This window comes from Motacilla alba, chromosome 21 (genome assembly GCF_015832195.1).
Source record: "Motacilla alba alba isolate MOTALB_02 chromosome 21, Motacilla_alba_V1.0_pri, whole genome shotgun sequence".
Classification (NCBI taxonomy): domain Eukaryota; kingdom Metazoa; phylum Chordata; class Aves; order Passeriformes; family Motacillidae; genus Motacilla; species Motacilla alba.
The window spans coordinates 7509725-7522560 of NC_052036.1; the positions used below are offsets into that span (position 1 = coordinate 7509725).

A 12836-nucleotide genomic window follows, 5' to 3' on the forward strand; every position below is an offset into this window, starting at 1 on the left:
GTGCTCCAGGATGTGGGGCACAGTTCTGTGCTGGGGTTTGGAGGCTGTAGTGGGGGTGTCCTCCATACCACCCCCATCATGGCATCTAGTTGTTTGGCCCACGCTGACCTGCCCTGCCTTGTCACAAGCTTTGACAATTGTCTGTGTGTATTTCTGTCACCACCACCACCCCCAAAAAAAGTCTGAGAGAGGTTGGTGTCCCCAGATCCTGCCACTGCCAGGACTCTCCAATACAGCACCATCTCCAGCATCTCCCCACCTACCACCAGCACCCAGTGGCCCAAATTTTCCCAGTATGTCATTGTCCTGCCCCCTGCTAAAGGCTGAGCTGCCTCTCCATGTTTTCGTAACCCTGGGTTGGGACCTTTTGTGTGGCTTTGGACAGAGGTACTCGGCCTGGTCTGCAGCAGGAACTGCATGACCGTTCTGGCTCTACTCAGCAGAGATGAGCTAATGAGCCTGGGCTGCACCCAAGAGGGAGAGAACCAGTGCCCTGGTTGTGTGAAAATTATTTGTGAGGAAAAAGACAAATTCTATCCAGAAAGGGACCAATAGTCCGAAGAGCTGTCATTTATTGTGCAAGAATGGCAGCAGTGTGCTTCAAGCACCAGTTTGGGAGCAAAGAGTTTCCAGGGAGTCCTCAGCTCTGCAGGGACTGCAGAGATTGGCCACAGACACATTGCCAGTGGGCTAAGCCTCAGGGAAGATGAGGAAGCCAGAGAAGATGCTGTCAGACCCTTCCAGCCCCACCAAGGAGTTCTTGTCTGTTGGTTCCAGCCAGACAGACTCATTCATGGCCATCTTGAGGACCACACCACCCGTGGTGACCTGGAAACTGTTGCGCACAAAGTCACAGAAGGTCACCACCCTCTCGCCCCTGCTGGCACCCTGGCCCTTTTTGATGTTGAGGCACAGGTTGCCCCGGGAGGTGACATGGTAGGTGAAGTAGTAGGTGCCGGGCACACGGCAGGTGAAGCGGCCGTAGCGGTTCTCGTAGTGCCCCTGCTCGTTGGTGATGATGCGGTCGAAGCGGATGGGCTGCTCCCGCCGGGGGTAGGAGCTGATGCTCCTGGCGGCGGAGAATCCGGACTTGAAGGTCACCTTGTAGTCACCAGGTTCTCCCATGGGGCCAGGCAGTCCCTTGATACCTGGTGAGCCCATTGGGCCTGGGATGCCAAGGGGACCGACCTTCCCAGGCTGTCCCGGTGGTCCTGGGACTCCCCGCTCCCCTCTCCCTTCTTCACTCTGGCCAGAGGGTCCTAGAAAAGAGGAGGAAGAGTCATTGTGGTCACAGCCAAGCCCCATTGGTCTGCAGAGAGGGAGCACAAGCAAAGAAACCTGTGCTGGGTGTGGGTCAGTGGAGACGCCGCCCAACAGGCAGGTGTGACACACCTTGCTGTCATCCCCCTCCTTCCCCAGGTTCCTTGGGGTGCTCCATCATCCCCATCTGACAAGACCTCAAAGAACTGGTGGAAATGGTTTGCTTTCTCAGGACCATGTGCCTGGCACTGTCTTTCCCTGCTCTTGGCATTCACATGACAGTGTTTTACCCACCTGCAGCCTCTTCCTTACCTTGCTCACCCTTTGGGCCATTCTCCCCATCCCTGCCATCGCTGCCAGGCTGTCCTGGGATGCCTGGGATGCCTGGGATCGTGCCGTAGGTCCTGCAGAGCGTGGCACTGGCAGGCTGCCCTCCAGCCAGGCAGATCAGCATAGCCCACATGATCCACATCTGTGGGAGCATGGAACAGTGTCGGGGGCTTTCCTGGGTGGTGGGAGGGCTGGGGAAGGCACTCTGAGCTGCTCTGAAAGATGATGACTGCAAGCAAGTCTGGGTAATACCATCAGGGAAGGAAAACATCCTACTGCAGAGCCAAATTCACTCTCCTGCTGGCCCTGGAGCAAAGGACCAAAACCTTTGGGCAAGGCAGGGCTTGCAGTCTCTCGTCATTCTTAAATCCCCAGTTTACAAGTGCCCACAGCTGCAGCCACATGAATATTTGGGACAGGTTATCTCAGAGATCTTATGTCCAACGTGGCCATGCTGCTGCCTTGTGGGAGAACTTCCCCATCTCATCTCAGGGCCACGCTTGCATGATAAAATCCTTACCCAACCAGAGCAGTTTTGTCATCTGTAAGGGAACAGGCCTTGCCTTCCACCAGCATGTCTAAGGGACAGCACCAGTCCCTGAAGATGGCAATGAGCCCCCAAACCTCTCTGTTGCATCCCACAGGTTCCCCTTGTGACCTGTCACACAGCTGCTCAATGCCAGAGGCATTTCTGTATCTAACAAGCCTCACTAAGACAGTTATCTGGGCTTTCATGCCTGGGTCTTGCCTTCTTCCTGCTCTTCCTGCCCAACTCCTTCCCCCAGATCCTGGTGTGGGTGCATGTGGATAAGCACTGGGAATTTGGGGGCTGTATCTGGACATCACAGCACCCCAGCCACAACTCCCCCACCGCAGGTGGATTTTCCCAGCGCTGAAGCTGTGGTGCCAGCAGGACAAAAAGATTGGTGAGTTGGATCCTCCAGCCACAGCCGTTCTGATTTGGGTGCAGCAGGAACAAAGACCAATACACAGGGTCCCAGCCCAGGGCCATCAGAACACAAGAGCTTCTCGGGGCAGGACAGCATCCCCAGGGCACGTTTCAGACTGATGCACCTTTCAGTCCCTGATAACCCTTCTGGAACTCTGCCATCTCTGCTTTTATGTTTTCCTTCTTCTAGGTGGAGCAGGAGGGGTCAGGGTCCCATCAGGGACCTCTACCACCCCCGGGCCAGCACCCCTACCCCCAGTTTCTCTTCTGCCCCAGGCCACAGGGAAGTGTCAGCAATGCAGGTGACTGTCACCCTGCTGAGTTCCCCATGTGCTCCTGCCTGCGGGGGGGACCCCGGCTCAGCCTTGCTCTTACCTTGAGCTCCTTGTTCATCAGGTGGGGAGATGGAGCAGGACACCCCAGCGTCCTGCTCAGAAATGCCCAAGAGGAGAAGAAGAAGTTTGCTGCAAGGGTTATTGTGAAAGGATCTGGGACACATCCTCTTTTTATCTTTAGCTCCTGTCTTTCTTCCGTGGCAGTTTCAGATCCTCCATGAATGCTGTTGTCAGCTGATCAGGACAAGCCATCCCCAAATAGCACCCTGAGCCCCTCCAGCCACAGCTCTGCCCTGCAGGGTCCCTGGGTCCTGCTCAGGGGTGCTTGCTATGAAGAATACTCTTTGGAGCTCCAGATGAGTTTAAGGTAACCCATCAGAGCTGCAGAAATGTGCATGCACTCAGGCAGCACCCCTCAGGCTGCTCCACACGCTTCCAGCTCTTCAGGCCCAGAGGATGCTGTAGGGTCTAAACATCCACCACCTTGAGTCCGTGTCCCTGATGCTCCTGAGTATTGTGCATGGGAAGTGATTTTACCCTGCGGGAAAAACATTCCCTGCTTCGGCTACTGCCTTGTGGAAGTGAGGAACAGGACGTTTGGAGAGGAGACCGCCTTGTTCCACCCTTCAATGTGTGACACCAGGAGAAATCCCTGCTGGGTTTTGGTGGGCTCTGCATCCTCTACAACCATGAGCTCCTTTGGTTTGGCTCAGGAAAGCCAGAGTGCTTCCTGTGGCCATCCTGGTAGGGACCCCAGGGATGTCCCAGCCATAGTGTTGGGGTTTCCTTTGCACTCTGTGCCCCTGTAGAGCTTTGGAGGGAAGGGGAATATCAGGGTCCTGCTTGGATGAGTCTTGGTGCCCTCTTGATAGGGGCTGTGTGGGGACACAGGAACCATCCTGTTCCTGCAGCAGCCAGGGGTCACACCCCCTGTGCAAAGCCGGGTGTGGGTGGGGTGTGGTGGTCTCTGATGCTGGTGAGGCTTGGGGACATGCTGATGCCACACAGATTGCCAGATGTCACATGCACATTTGTGCACACCACATGGAGGAAACAACACACCACACCAGTTGCACTGGGGAATGTTTTATTGACACTTTCCAAAGCCAGGTCATGGCAAAGGGGCTGCTGCAGCCTGTGCCAGGACACCTGGCTGAACCTGAGGCAGCCCAGGTGGGGTAGGGAAAAACACAGGGAGACCTGTGAGGTAATGTGGGGTTAGTAGGGGGGCTGCATATGGCAATGCCAGCAGGACCAGGAGCTCAGCACCATCTGAGTGGGTGCAGGTGTTCCAGATGTGCCTGTTCCTCCTGTGCAGCAGCTACCAGGGCTCAGTCCCCAGACTGAGGAGGGGTCTGGCTGCTGGGCCTGATGCCCTCCCTGCGGAGAAACTGGGAGCATCGGGAAGAGCCCAGCAGCGAGCAGTGTGTTCAGGGCAGGTAGAAGGCGTCGGGGTGCTGGGGTGAGCTCTGCTGATCCTCTAGTCTGGGAAGAGCAGGAAGCCTGAGAAGATGCTGTCGGAGTTGCCAATGCCCACCATGCCGTTGTAGTCGTTCACTCCCAGCCAGACCTCGTCTGCAGCAGCCAGGTGGAGCAGCGTCCCCCCCGAGCTGACCTGCACCGTGTTGGTCTTGTGGTCGCAGAAGCTGGCCATCCTCCTCTGGTTTTTGTGCAGGATGACACAGAGGTTGGCCGTGTGCGAGCTGTGGAAAATGAAGTAGTAGACCCCAGGGAGCCTGCAGGTGAACTTGCCCGTGGTGGTGTCGTAGTCGTGGTTGGTGTTGGTGATGACGTTGTTGAAAACCACAGGGACGTTCTTCGAGGGGTACTGGCTGGTCTGCCTTGTCACTGAGAACGCCGACTGCTGCCCATGCCTTGAGCTGCCTGGCATTCCTGGGGGGCCGGCATCACCCGGCTCCCCAGGGATTCCCATTGCACCAAGGACCCCAGGGGGGCCACGCTTGCCTGGAGGGCCAGGGGGGCCTCGTGCCCCTTTCATGCCTTTGGGCCCTAATTGTGTAGAAGAAGCTGGGATACCTGTGGGGTGGTGGGGCGTGAAAGGGAGTCAGTGTCAATGGCAGGATGTGGGGAGAGGCTTCTCAAGCCCCTTCCTTTAGGCAGGAGAGTGCTGTTGCCTCTTCCACCTGAGTACAGAGAAAGCTCTCCACATCCTGCAAACCCAGACAGACCAGCCATTGAGGACTCAGTGCACCCCTGCAAGAGCCCATGTGGTTTCCCTCTTTGCTCACTCACCTGGCTCCCCTTTGGCTCCCTTCAGTCCATCCCGGCCATCCCTGCCTGGTATACCCGGCATGCCTGGCAGGCCTGGAGCTCCATAGCAGCTGTGAGGGTCTTCTACAGTCACAGCAGAGCCCAGATTCAGGAAGAGGAGGGTGAGGGCCAGATAGAGCTGCTCCCAGAATCTCTTCTCCATTTTGGTGTTCTGTATCATGGAAAGTGAAAGAAAGTGCTGGAGTGAGGGCTGACAGCAGAGTGGCTTGCAGGACATGGAGAAAATGGACACCTGGATGCCATGGGTGTGTCCTCAATGTCGCACCTATACACACTGCAGGACAGTGGGGAGGTGGATATGTGGAGATGGGCCCCAGGCTTATCTTCAACCCCAGGGCAGCCCCTGATAGCACAGTGTGAGTTGGACTTTCAGTCTGGATGGAGCCATGAGGTCTGAGGTACCCATGGCCAGCCCCAAGTCCATGGCCAGCCCCAAGCCCTCTGAGTCCAGTGTCCCCAAACCCTGGAGATGCACACACCACTGCAGACTGTCACCCCATGCTGCACCGAGGCTGGAACACCATGCACGCAGCTGATCTCCCTCCTCCTCCAGCAGCAGCCTGACTGTCTTGGCTCTGTCCATCAGGATCAATCCTTCCATCAGCTGGTGCATCCTATCTCCATCACACATGCGCAGCCCGTCAGTGCCTCTTCCTTCATCCTCTCCTCCTCCTCCTCTCTCATCCACATCCTCCTCTCATTCTCCCCCTCTCCAGCAGTGTGCCATGCTGCTGGACCCCAGTCCCACCATCGAGACAGGGACCCTGCAGCACCTCTTACCTCTGGTGGGGACCAGGGCAGGGATCCCCGACTGCTGATCCCGCTGGGCGCGTGGTCACTGCCAGCACAGCGCAGGGGGCGCGGCTCCCTGACACCCTCAGGGAGGAAGTCACAGAGTTAGGAAAGGGTAAAGGGCCCTTGTGAACACAGAACTCGAGCTGTTCCCAGCCAAATTTCACATCCTCCTGCCTGATGCTTTCTGCCGAGACAGCACTTTCTTGGCTCTCCAGCGAAACCTGTACTGGTGCCACTGCAACAGGAAGGGCTGGAAGGAAAGAAGTGGGACACAACCCCCTCAAAGAGATGTGGCACAACCCCCCAAGCCACTGCAGGGAATAGCCCTCCCTAAATCCCCTGCTTCCCCTCTTACTTCCCTTGTTTCTGAGCAGAAGGGCAGCCTGGGAGCAGTGCCTCAGGCCAGCTCCAGTGGGCTGGAGATGCCTGTGGCACTGAGGGGCTGCTGCAAGGTCACTGCCTGGCTCTGATGGAAGATGCTGCACCCCTAAATAGGACTGGAAAATGTTTCTGTTTGAGAGTTTCTGGTCTGCACCTTTCCCCGTGCTCCACCAAGTTTGCTGGGTACTGGACTTGGTGAGACACCAAGATCTCTCACTGGGGTGTTGCTCCTCGCAGGTCACCCATCCTTCTCCTCATTGCTCCAGGAACGGGGATATTTGAGTGCCCAGCGTTTGTGGAGCGGCTCCCCTGAGGAGCAGTGCCAGGGTATGGCATCTGATGGCAGCTCCACCACCACCACCCCACAACCCCATCTTTGTACCAATGTCCCTGTCCCTCCTTGCTGTAATGCCAGAGGACCACAGCTGCCTTTTGCCTTCCTCGGAGAGTTTGGGTGCCAACTTGGGACCTCACAGGTGAGGTACAGGATCTGCTGCTTGTGTTTTCCCCTGCAGGACTGCTACCTTGGTCTCAGCAGAGAAAGACACACATAGCCCTGTCCCAGATGTTTCTTATTCCTCCCTGGAAGTGTCAGCTCTGATTGGACACTCTATTCTTCCCTGTCCTTCTGCATTTGCAGCACCAGGGACAAGCTGGAATTACTTCTCTCCCTGGCAGCTTGGGAAGCGGTCCAGGATATTGATGGTTTGAGGAAGATGCATGAGTAGAAAAGAAAACCCAAGGAGCAGTGGTAGAAGAAGCATTTATTTATACTGATGGGGAGGTTGTGACAGGATGTGTCCCAGTACAGAAGCAGCGGCAGGCAGTGATTTCCCACTCAGGAGGAAAGAGCCACAGCTGGTGACAACTGGGAGTGGAACTTGAGTGCCCAGGAGGAGAAAGGGATGAGAGTCCACAGCCTCCAGGACAGTGCAGGCAGGCTCAGCATGGAGGTGAGTGCTGCAGTGGTGACCCACAGCTTGGCCAGTTGTGACACTGGGAAGCACAGAACACTTCTGGATGCTCAATTTGGAACCATCCCCATGCATGGTGGCACTACAGCATCCCACACACCCAGAAGAGAGCAGCCAGGCAGGCAGACACTCCACCATGCTGTGGGAGTCCCTCAGGCCGTCTCTGGGGACACCAGGAACCCGCTGAAGACGCTGTCGGCCTCGGAGCCACTGTAAATGGAGCTGCCCTGGGCAGGGTCGGTGGTCAGGGACACGTGGTCACCCACGGCCAGGCTAAGCACGCTGCTGCCCGAGTTCACCTGCAGGATGCCGTGGCTGTTGTTGTCGCAGAAGCTGACCACTCCCTGCCCGTTCTTGGTGATGCTCAGACACAGATCTCCGCTGGACACCACCTGGAAGGCGAAGTAGTAGAGCCCGGGAATGCGGCAGGTGAACTTCCCGGTCTGGGGGCTGTAGGAGTTCTCCTGGTTGGTGATGATCCTGTCAAACACCACCGTGGTGCCTGCGCGTGGTGGGGACAGCCTGGAGGCGGAGAAGGCGGGGCGCGGGTGCTCCAAAACATCGCCAGCTTGCCCTTTCTGCCCTGGTGGCCCTGGTGGCCCTGGCATCCCCAGAGGGCCAGGAGAGCCAGGTGGGCCAAGTAAGCCAGGTGAGCCAGGATACCCTGCTTCGCCTGCATCCCCTTTGGGTCCCTTGATGCTTGGGCTCAGTGCTGCTCTCCCTGGGGAGAAGTGGGGAGAAGGAGTTCATGCACATCTGGCATCTCCTGAGCTGCTCCCACAGCCTGGGATGCTCTGACCAAGAGGCTCCCAGGCCCTCAACATCCCCGGCTTCCTCTCACCTGGCTCTCCCACGTCACCCTTCTGCCCTGGCCTCCCATCACGGCCAGGGACTCCAGGGGAACCATTCTTGCCATCCGGTGCCCTACACACTCCGTCCTCCAGCAGGGCCATGCCCAGCACTGCTGCCAGGATGCTGGCTGCCAGCAAGAATCCAGGTTGCATCCTGATTCCTACAGCACAGGGATGAATTGGGGATGGAGGCAAACACAGACAGATACGCAGGTGCCCTCATCAGATGCATCCACAGATCTAGTGAATTGTCCAGTATGGATAACCAGACATCATATGCAAGGAAAGGTTTTGAGGCTGTGTGATCTGAAATCACTGATGGCACTGAAAATCTCTAGCATGCCCATGGCAGAGCTCTGGGATTGGAAAGCCCAGGACATGGTGCATGGCTCAAACCCTTTCCTTCATGTTCTGGGCATGGGTAGAGGCACCTCAGATGCCTGTACAGGATGTTTATTCCAGTTTGGGGGGAGAAGCACTGCTGTGTGGGGCAGTGGCCCCATGGGATAGAGAGCACAAGGGAGGAAAGGATGCAAAGACACATGACAGTGCTAAACAGGACAGGGAAAAACAGCAAATGGGATCCAAACCGCCAACATGCAGAGCTGGGAGAGAGGACCCAAAATCTGAGGTTCTCAGCCTGGGACAAGTCTGCAGAGCCCAGTGATGTCTACAATCACACAGAGCAAGGACAGATTCCTGCAGATTCCTTTTCCCCCCACATAATCTTGTCCCTGTTTTTCTACTTTAAACCCTTGTGGAGGGGGAAGTGAAGAACAAAGGAGGACAGGGAGCAAGGACTGGAAAGTGGTAGCAGAAGAGGAGAGTGTCCCCAGCTGTTTGTGGTGAATTACCTTGATGCAGAGGCTGAAGACAGGGCAGTGTGAGCAGCTCCGTTTGCTGGAAGCTCTTCTCTGTGAGCAGGGAGGAAGAGGAGAGGGTGGGAAGGATGAACTTGCATGCACTGCAGTTTGCCTGGTTGGAGAAGGGATGTGTTCAGTTTCACTTTCTCTCTCAGAGAAAGAAACTTGTTCCCCCTTCCATGCTTGACTCTGGCTTTACTGGAAACAGCTTGGTCAGGGAGAGTGCAGCACCACTGGATGCCCAGCCTGGCCCAGCAGCAGGGGCTGGTGGTGACTTGGCACAAAGCAACATGACTGGAGGATGCCCACAGGCTGCTGACATGGCAGGAGGAGACAGGTGATGGGAGTACCAGGTGTCACAGCCACTCAAGGGATGCTCAGGGCAGGAGATCACCCTTGGAGGCTTCTGCTCTTGGTGGTGGGCAGAGTGTCTGTCACTTTGTCATGGTGCTGCTGGGTGCTGGCCCCTCCAGATGCCCACCTTGGCACTGCACTTGGATGGAGCAGGATCCAGCAAAGGGATCATCAGTGCCTGTGTGGCTCAGCTGGGATGCGAATATTTTGGTTGGATATTAGGGAAAGGTTCTTCCCCTAGAGGGTGGTTGGGCACTACCCAGACTCCCCAGGGAACAGTCATGACCCCAAGGCTGCCAGAACTCCAGGAGTGTTTAGCCAATGCTCTGAGGCACAGGACAGGATTGTTGGAGTGTCTGTGCAGGGCCAGGAGTGGGACTGATGACCCCTGTCAGTTTCTTCCAACTCAGGATAGTCCATGGTCCAACAATCTCCTTCCTGCTGCCCTCACTTCAGTGCTTTGGGGACCTGGTGTCTAGAGTAGAGTGGGAAAAGATGAGGGTATCTGGCACTGATGATGCTCTCAGTTCCCTTTGGTTAGCTGTGCCTTGCACCAGCCACATCTGGACAACCCCAGGAGCTGTGTGTGGCCTTGAGATCTGCCAAGAGAAACACCGGCACCTCCTATCACTGAGTGCAGGGAATGAGTCCAGGGGTGCACATTCAGCTCCACTGAAAAAGATCCCCAAAATGCCACCACTGCCTAAACCCCATCACATGGGCATGCGAGGTGCCACACTCACTCTAGCAGGTGAACATCCTTGGGACCCTGGGGACCACCCAGGACCCCCATGGGGGACACAGTGGGCAGTGAGGAGGGAACCTTCTCATCCATGTCCCCTTGAGTGTCCTGTCAGGAGTCCTGTGGCAGCTGCCCTGGCCTGGAGCTGAGGCTCAGGGGAGGATATCCAAGGAAAGAGGATAGTAAGCAGACCTGGCATTAGGGTGACTCCAAAGTCCAGGGGGGTGGACAAACCTCCTATCCCCTCTGCCTTTTGCTTCCTGCATTCCCAAGGGAGGTGTTGCATCATTTCCAAAACAGCTGAAAAAGGCAATGACCAAAACTCAGTCCAGAGAACCTTGCCAACAGATATCTGTCACTGAGTTGGTCTTTAATTCATTAACTAGATGCCTGCTTAATGCAGTATGTTACACATTTTTAATCAAAATGTTACCCCATAATAAATCAGATGCCCAGAAGAAATATAATTTTATTTTATCAGCAGAGTTCCCCTATCAACCTGACCTGCAACCATGTCAAGACAAGATGACAGGTAAGTTGGAAAGGACCTACCTCTGCCAAATGGTGTTTCTGGACAGTAATTGTATTTCTGTCCTATTGCCCTTTCTTAATATACAGCTCAAATTAGACCACTCCATCATTTCATCCAGCATTGATTGATGGCTGTGTCCTCATGCTCTGTATCCTTTGTCTTCTGCTGTCCCCTTAACCCCATTTAAATGCTCAGTTACGGGGGCTGACTGTGGGTTTCCAGCATCACCGGGAAGCTGGTGTTGGTCCAGGTGTTCCCTCCTCCAGGTCCTTGAGATTTCTGAGACGTGTTTAGCCCCCCTCACCTGACTTTCAGAGTTCCTGTGGTCAAGCCAAGCCTTCCTCTCCCATCCTCTGAGCAGCTCCTCCTTCTCCTCTGGATCTGCAGCTGAGACATCCCAGACCGGTTTGGGTTGGAAGGGACCTTAAAGCTCATCTTGTTCCACCCGCTGACATGGGCAGGGACACTTCGCATGTCCAACCTGGCCTCGGACATTTCCAGGGATGGGGCAGCCACAGCTTCTCTGAGCACCCTGTGCCAGGCCCTCTCGACCCTCAGAGGAAGGATTTGTCCCCAACACCTACTCTGACCGTGCCCTCTGGCAGTGGGGAGGCATTCACAGAGACAGCCGTGGCTCCAGAGGTGCCGGCCGCAGGGAGCCAGCCCGAGCACTGCCCGGCGCCATCCCGGAGGGCTGCGCAGGCCGCAGCTGCCGCAGCTGCCGCAGGGAGCGGCCCGCCCGGCGCCGCGCGGGGCTCCGCGGCCGCGGGGGCTGCGGGGGCCCGGCAGCGAGCGCCGCGCCGCGAGATGGCGCTGCTGCCCCGGCCAGCGCGGAGCCGCCGCCGGCACGGCCCTCAGCGCGGCGGCACGGCCCTCAGCGCGGCGGCACGGCCCTCAGCGCGGCGGGACGGCCCTCAGCGCGGCGGGACGGCCCTCAGCGCGGCGGCACGGCCCTCGGCGCGGCGGGACGGCCCTCAGCGCGGCGGCACGGCCCTCAGCGCGGCGGCACGGCCCTCAGCGCGGCGGGACGGCCCTCGGCGCGGCGGGACGGCCCTCAGCGCGGCGGAACGGCCCTCAGCGCGGCGGCACGGCCCCGTGGCCCCGCGGCTCCCGCGGCCCGTCCGGCTGCCGTGCCCGCCCGGACACCTCTGCCGCGCACCCCGCGGTCGCACGTGGGCCGGGATAACCCATCTTCCCCAGCGGCCCCAAAGCCCCTTTCCCCGGGCTGGGGGCGGTTTGGCGCTCCCTGGGACTGGGGGACGAGCGGAGTTTGCTCGGTGACGATCAGGCCGTGGCGGAAGGTGCGGGGCCGTGCACCGCTGCTGGGCTCTCCCCGTGGGGCAGGTCCAGCAGAGAGCCCCAGCCTGGAGCGGGGGCTGACACCATGTAGGGGACCCCAGACGACATGGAATGGGGCCAGGCCCCAATGCAGAGATTACCCGGAATAGCCAGAGGATGTAGATGCTCCATAGAGCTCCAGGTGTCACAAAATCATCCCCAAAGAGGATGGTGCCTTGGTACTTGGGGAACCGGAGCACTCAGGTGAGCATCCACATGATTTAGGCACCTGTTATGGCTCTTGGCACTGCTACACACCCAGGAACTCTACTCCAGGTGATTTTTACCCCGAGTACCCCTCCTCCTTTCAGCATGGGGCAGCTCCTTCTCCTCTGGCTGCACTCCCAGCTGGGGGTGCCAGGCAAGATGGGTCAGTGCTCCCCCAGCCCTGCAGCCCTTCGTGGAAGGGAAGTGACCCCTGCACAGCCTCCCCTGCCCCCAGTGCCTGCAGGCACACACGAGTTGCTGACAGCAGACAACAGGGAGAGATGCTGCTGCGCTGCCTTCCCTGCTGGGGATCCCTGGGGTGCCGAGCTGACAGGCAGGAGCTGCCAGAGGAGGATAAATCAGGCAGCTGGCATTTACCTGTCCTGAATGGGAGGCAGTGATGATGGAGATCAGCAGTGCTGGCAGGTGGCACACACCCCTCTGCTGCCAGTCACCAGCATCCTGGTCGGCCACCTGCACCCACTGGGAGGTGATGACTGCTCAGAGCATCCACCTTTCTGCAGCCACTGGTGGCTTAATGGTGCCTGAATAACCACGCAGATGGATGTTGCAGCTGTTGAGCTGGGCTGAACCAAATAGAATCAGAGAATTATGGAAGCATAAAGTTTGGAA

General features: G+C 57.6%; 3 protein-coding genes across 5 annotated transcripts; all 3 read right to left on the reverse strand.

Moving 5' to 3' along the window:
- Positions 1-536: 536 nt before the first annotated feature.
- On the reverse strand, positions 537-3061 carry C1QB (complement C1q B chain). The gene is made up of 3 exons (XM_038159491.1): positions 2915-3061; positions 1573-1732; positions 537-1259 (listed from the first exon to the last, which is right to left on the reverse strand). The coding sequence occupies exons 1-3, from the start codon at positions 2930-2932 to the stop codon at positions 691-693; spliced, it is 747 nt and encodes a 248-aa protein (XP_038015419.1). The 5' UTR covers positions 2933-3061; the 3' UTR covers positions 537-690.
- Positions 3062-3944: 883 nt separating this feature from the next.
- C1QC (complement C1q C chain) lies at positions 3945-6120 on the reverse strand. 2 transcript variants are annotated; one of them, XM_038159490.1, is made up of 3 exons: positions 5947-6120; positions 5128-5317; positions 3945-4911 (listed from the first exon to the last, which is right to left on the reverse strand). In XM_038159490.1, exons 2-3 carry the CDS (start codon positions 5306-5308, stop codon positions 4355-4357), a joined length of 738 nt encoding a protein of 245 aa, XP_038015418.1. In that variant the 5' UTR covers positions 5309-5317; positions 5947-6120; the 3' UTR covers positions 3945-4354. The 2 variants fall into 2 exon arrangements, with proteins under 2 accessions (XP_038015418.1, XP_038015417.1); XM_038159489.1 differs by lacking the exon at positions 5947-6120 and having other exon boundaries at positions 5128-5326.
- A 967-nt stretch (positions 6121-7087) lies between these two features.
- On the reverse strand, positions 7088-11362 carry C1QA (complement C1q A chain). Of its 2 annotated transcripts, XM_038159493.1 has the most exons (5): positions 10963-11362; positions 10319-10426; positions 9022-9142; positions 8158-8328; positions 7882-8037 (listed from the first exon to the last, which is right to left on the reverse strand). In XM_038159493.1, exons 1-5 carry the CDS (start codon positions 11151-11153, stop codon positions 8023-8025), a joined length of 606 nt encoding a protein of 201 aa, XP_038015421.1. In that variant the 5' UTR covers positions 11154-11362; the 3' UTR covers positions 7882-8022. The 2 variants fall into 2 exon arrangements, with proteins under 2 accessions (XP_038015420.1, XP_038015421.1); XM_038159492.1 differs by lacking the exons at positions 10319-10426; positions 10963-11362 and having other exon boundaries at positions 7088-8037; positions 9022-9100.
- Positions 11363-12836: the final 1474 nt, after the last annotated feature.

Excerpts from the sequence above, each read along its gene's own strand:
- C1QB (XM_038159491.1), bottom strand. Across the intron at positions 1,260-1,572 it reads TGGCCCAAAGGGTGAGCAAG|GACCCTCTGGCCAGAGTGAA; the intron begins GTAAGGAAGAGG and ends CCTCTTTTCTAG.
- C1QC (XM_038159489.1), bottom strand. The coding sequence starts at position 5,326 with ATGATACAGAACACCAAAATGGAGAAGAGATTCTGGGAGCAGCTCTAT. Across the intron at positions 4,912-5,127 it reads GGGAGCCAAAGGGGAGCCAG|GTATCCCAGCTTCTTCTACA; the intron begins GTGAGTGAGCAA and ends ACCACCCCACAG.
- C1QA (XM_038159492.1), bottom strand. The coding sequence starts at position 8,320 with ATGCAACCTGGATTCTTGCTGGCAGCCAGCATCCTGGCAGCAGTGCTG. Across the intron at positions 8,038-8,157 it reads GGGTGACGTGGGAGAGCCAG|GGAGAGCAGCACTGAGCCCA; the intron begins GTGAGAGGAAGC and ends ACTTCTCCCCAG.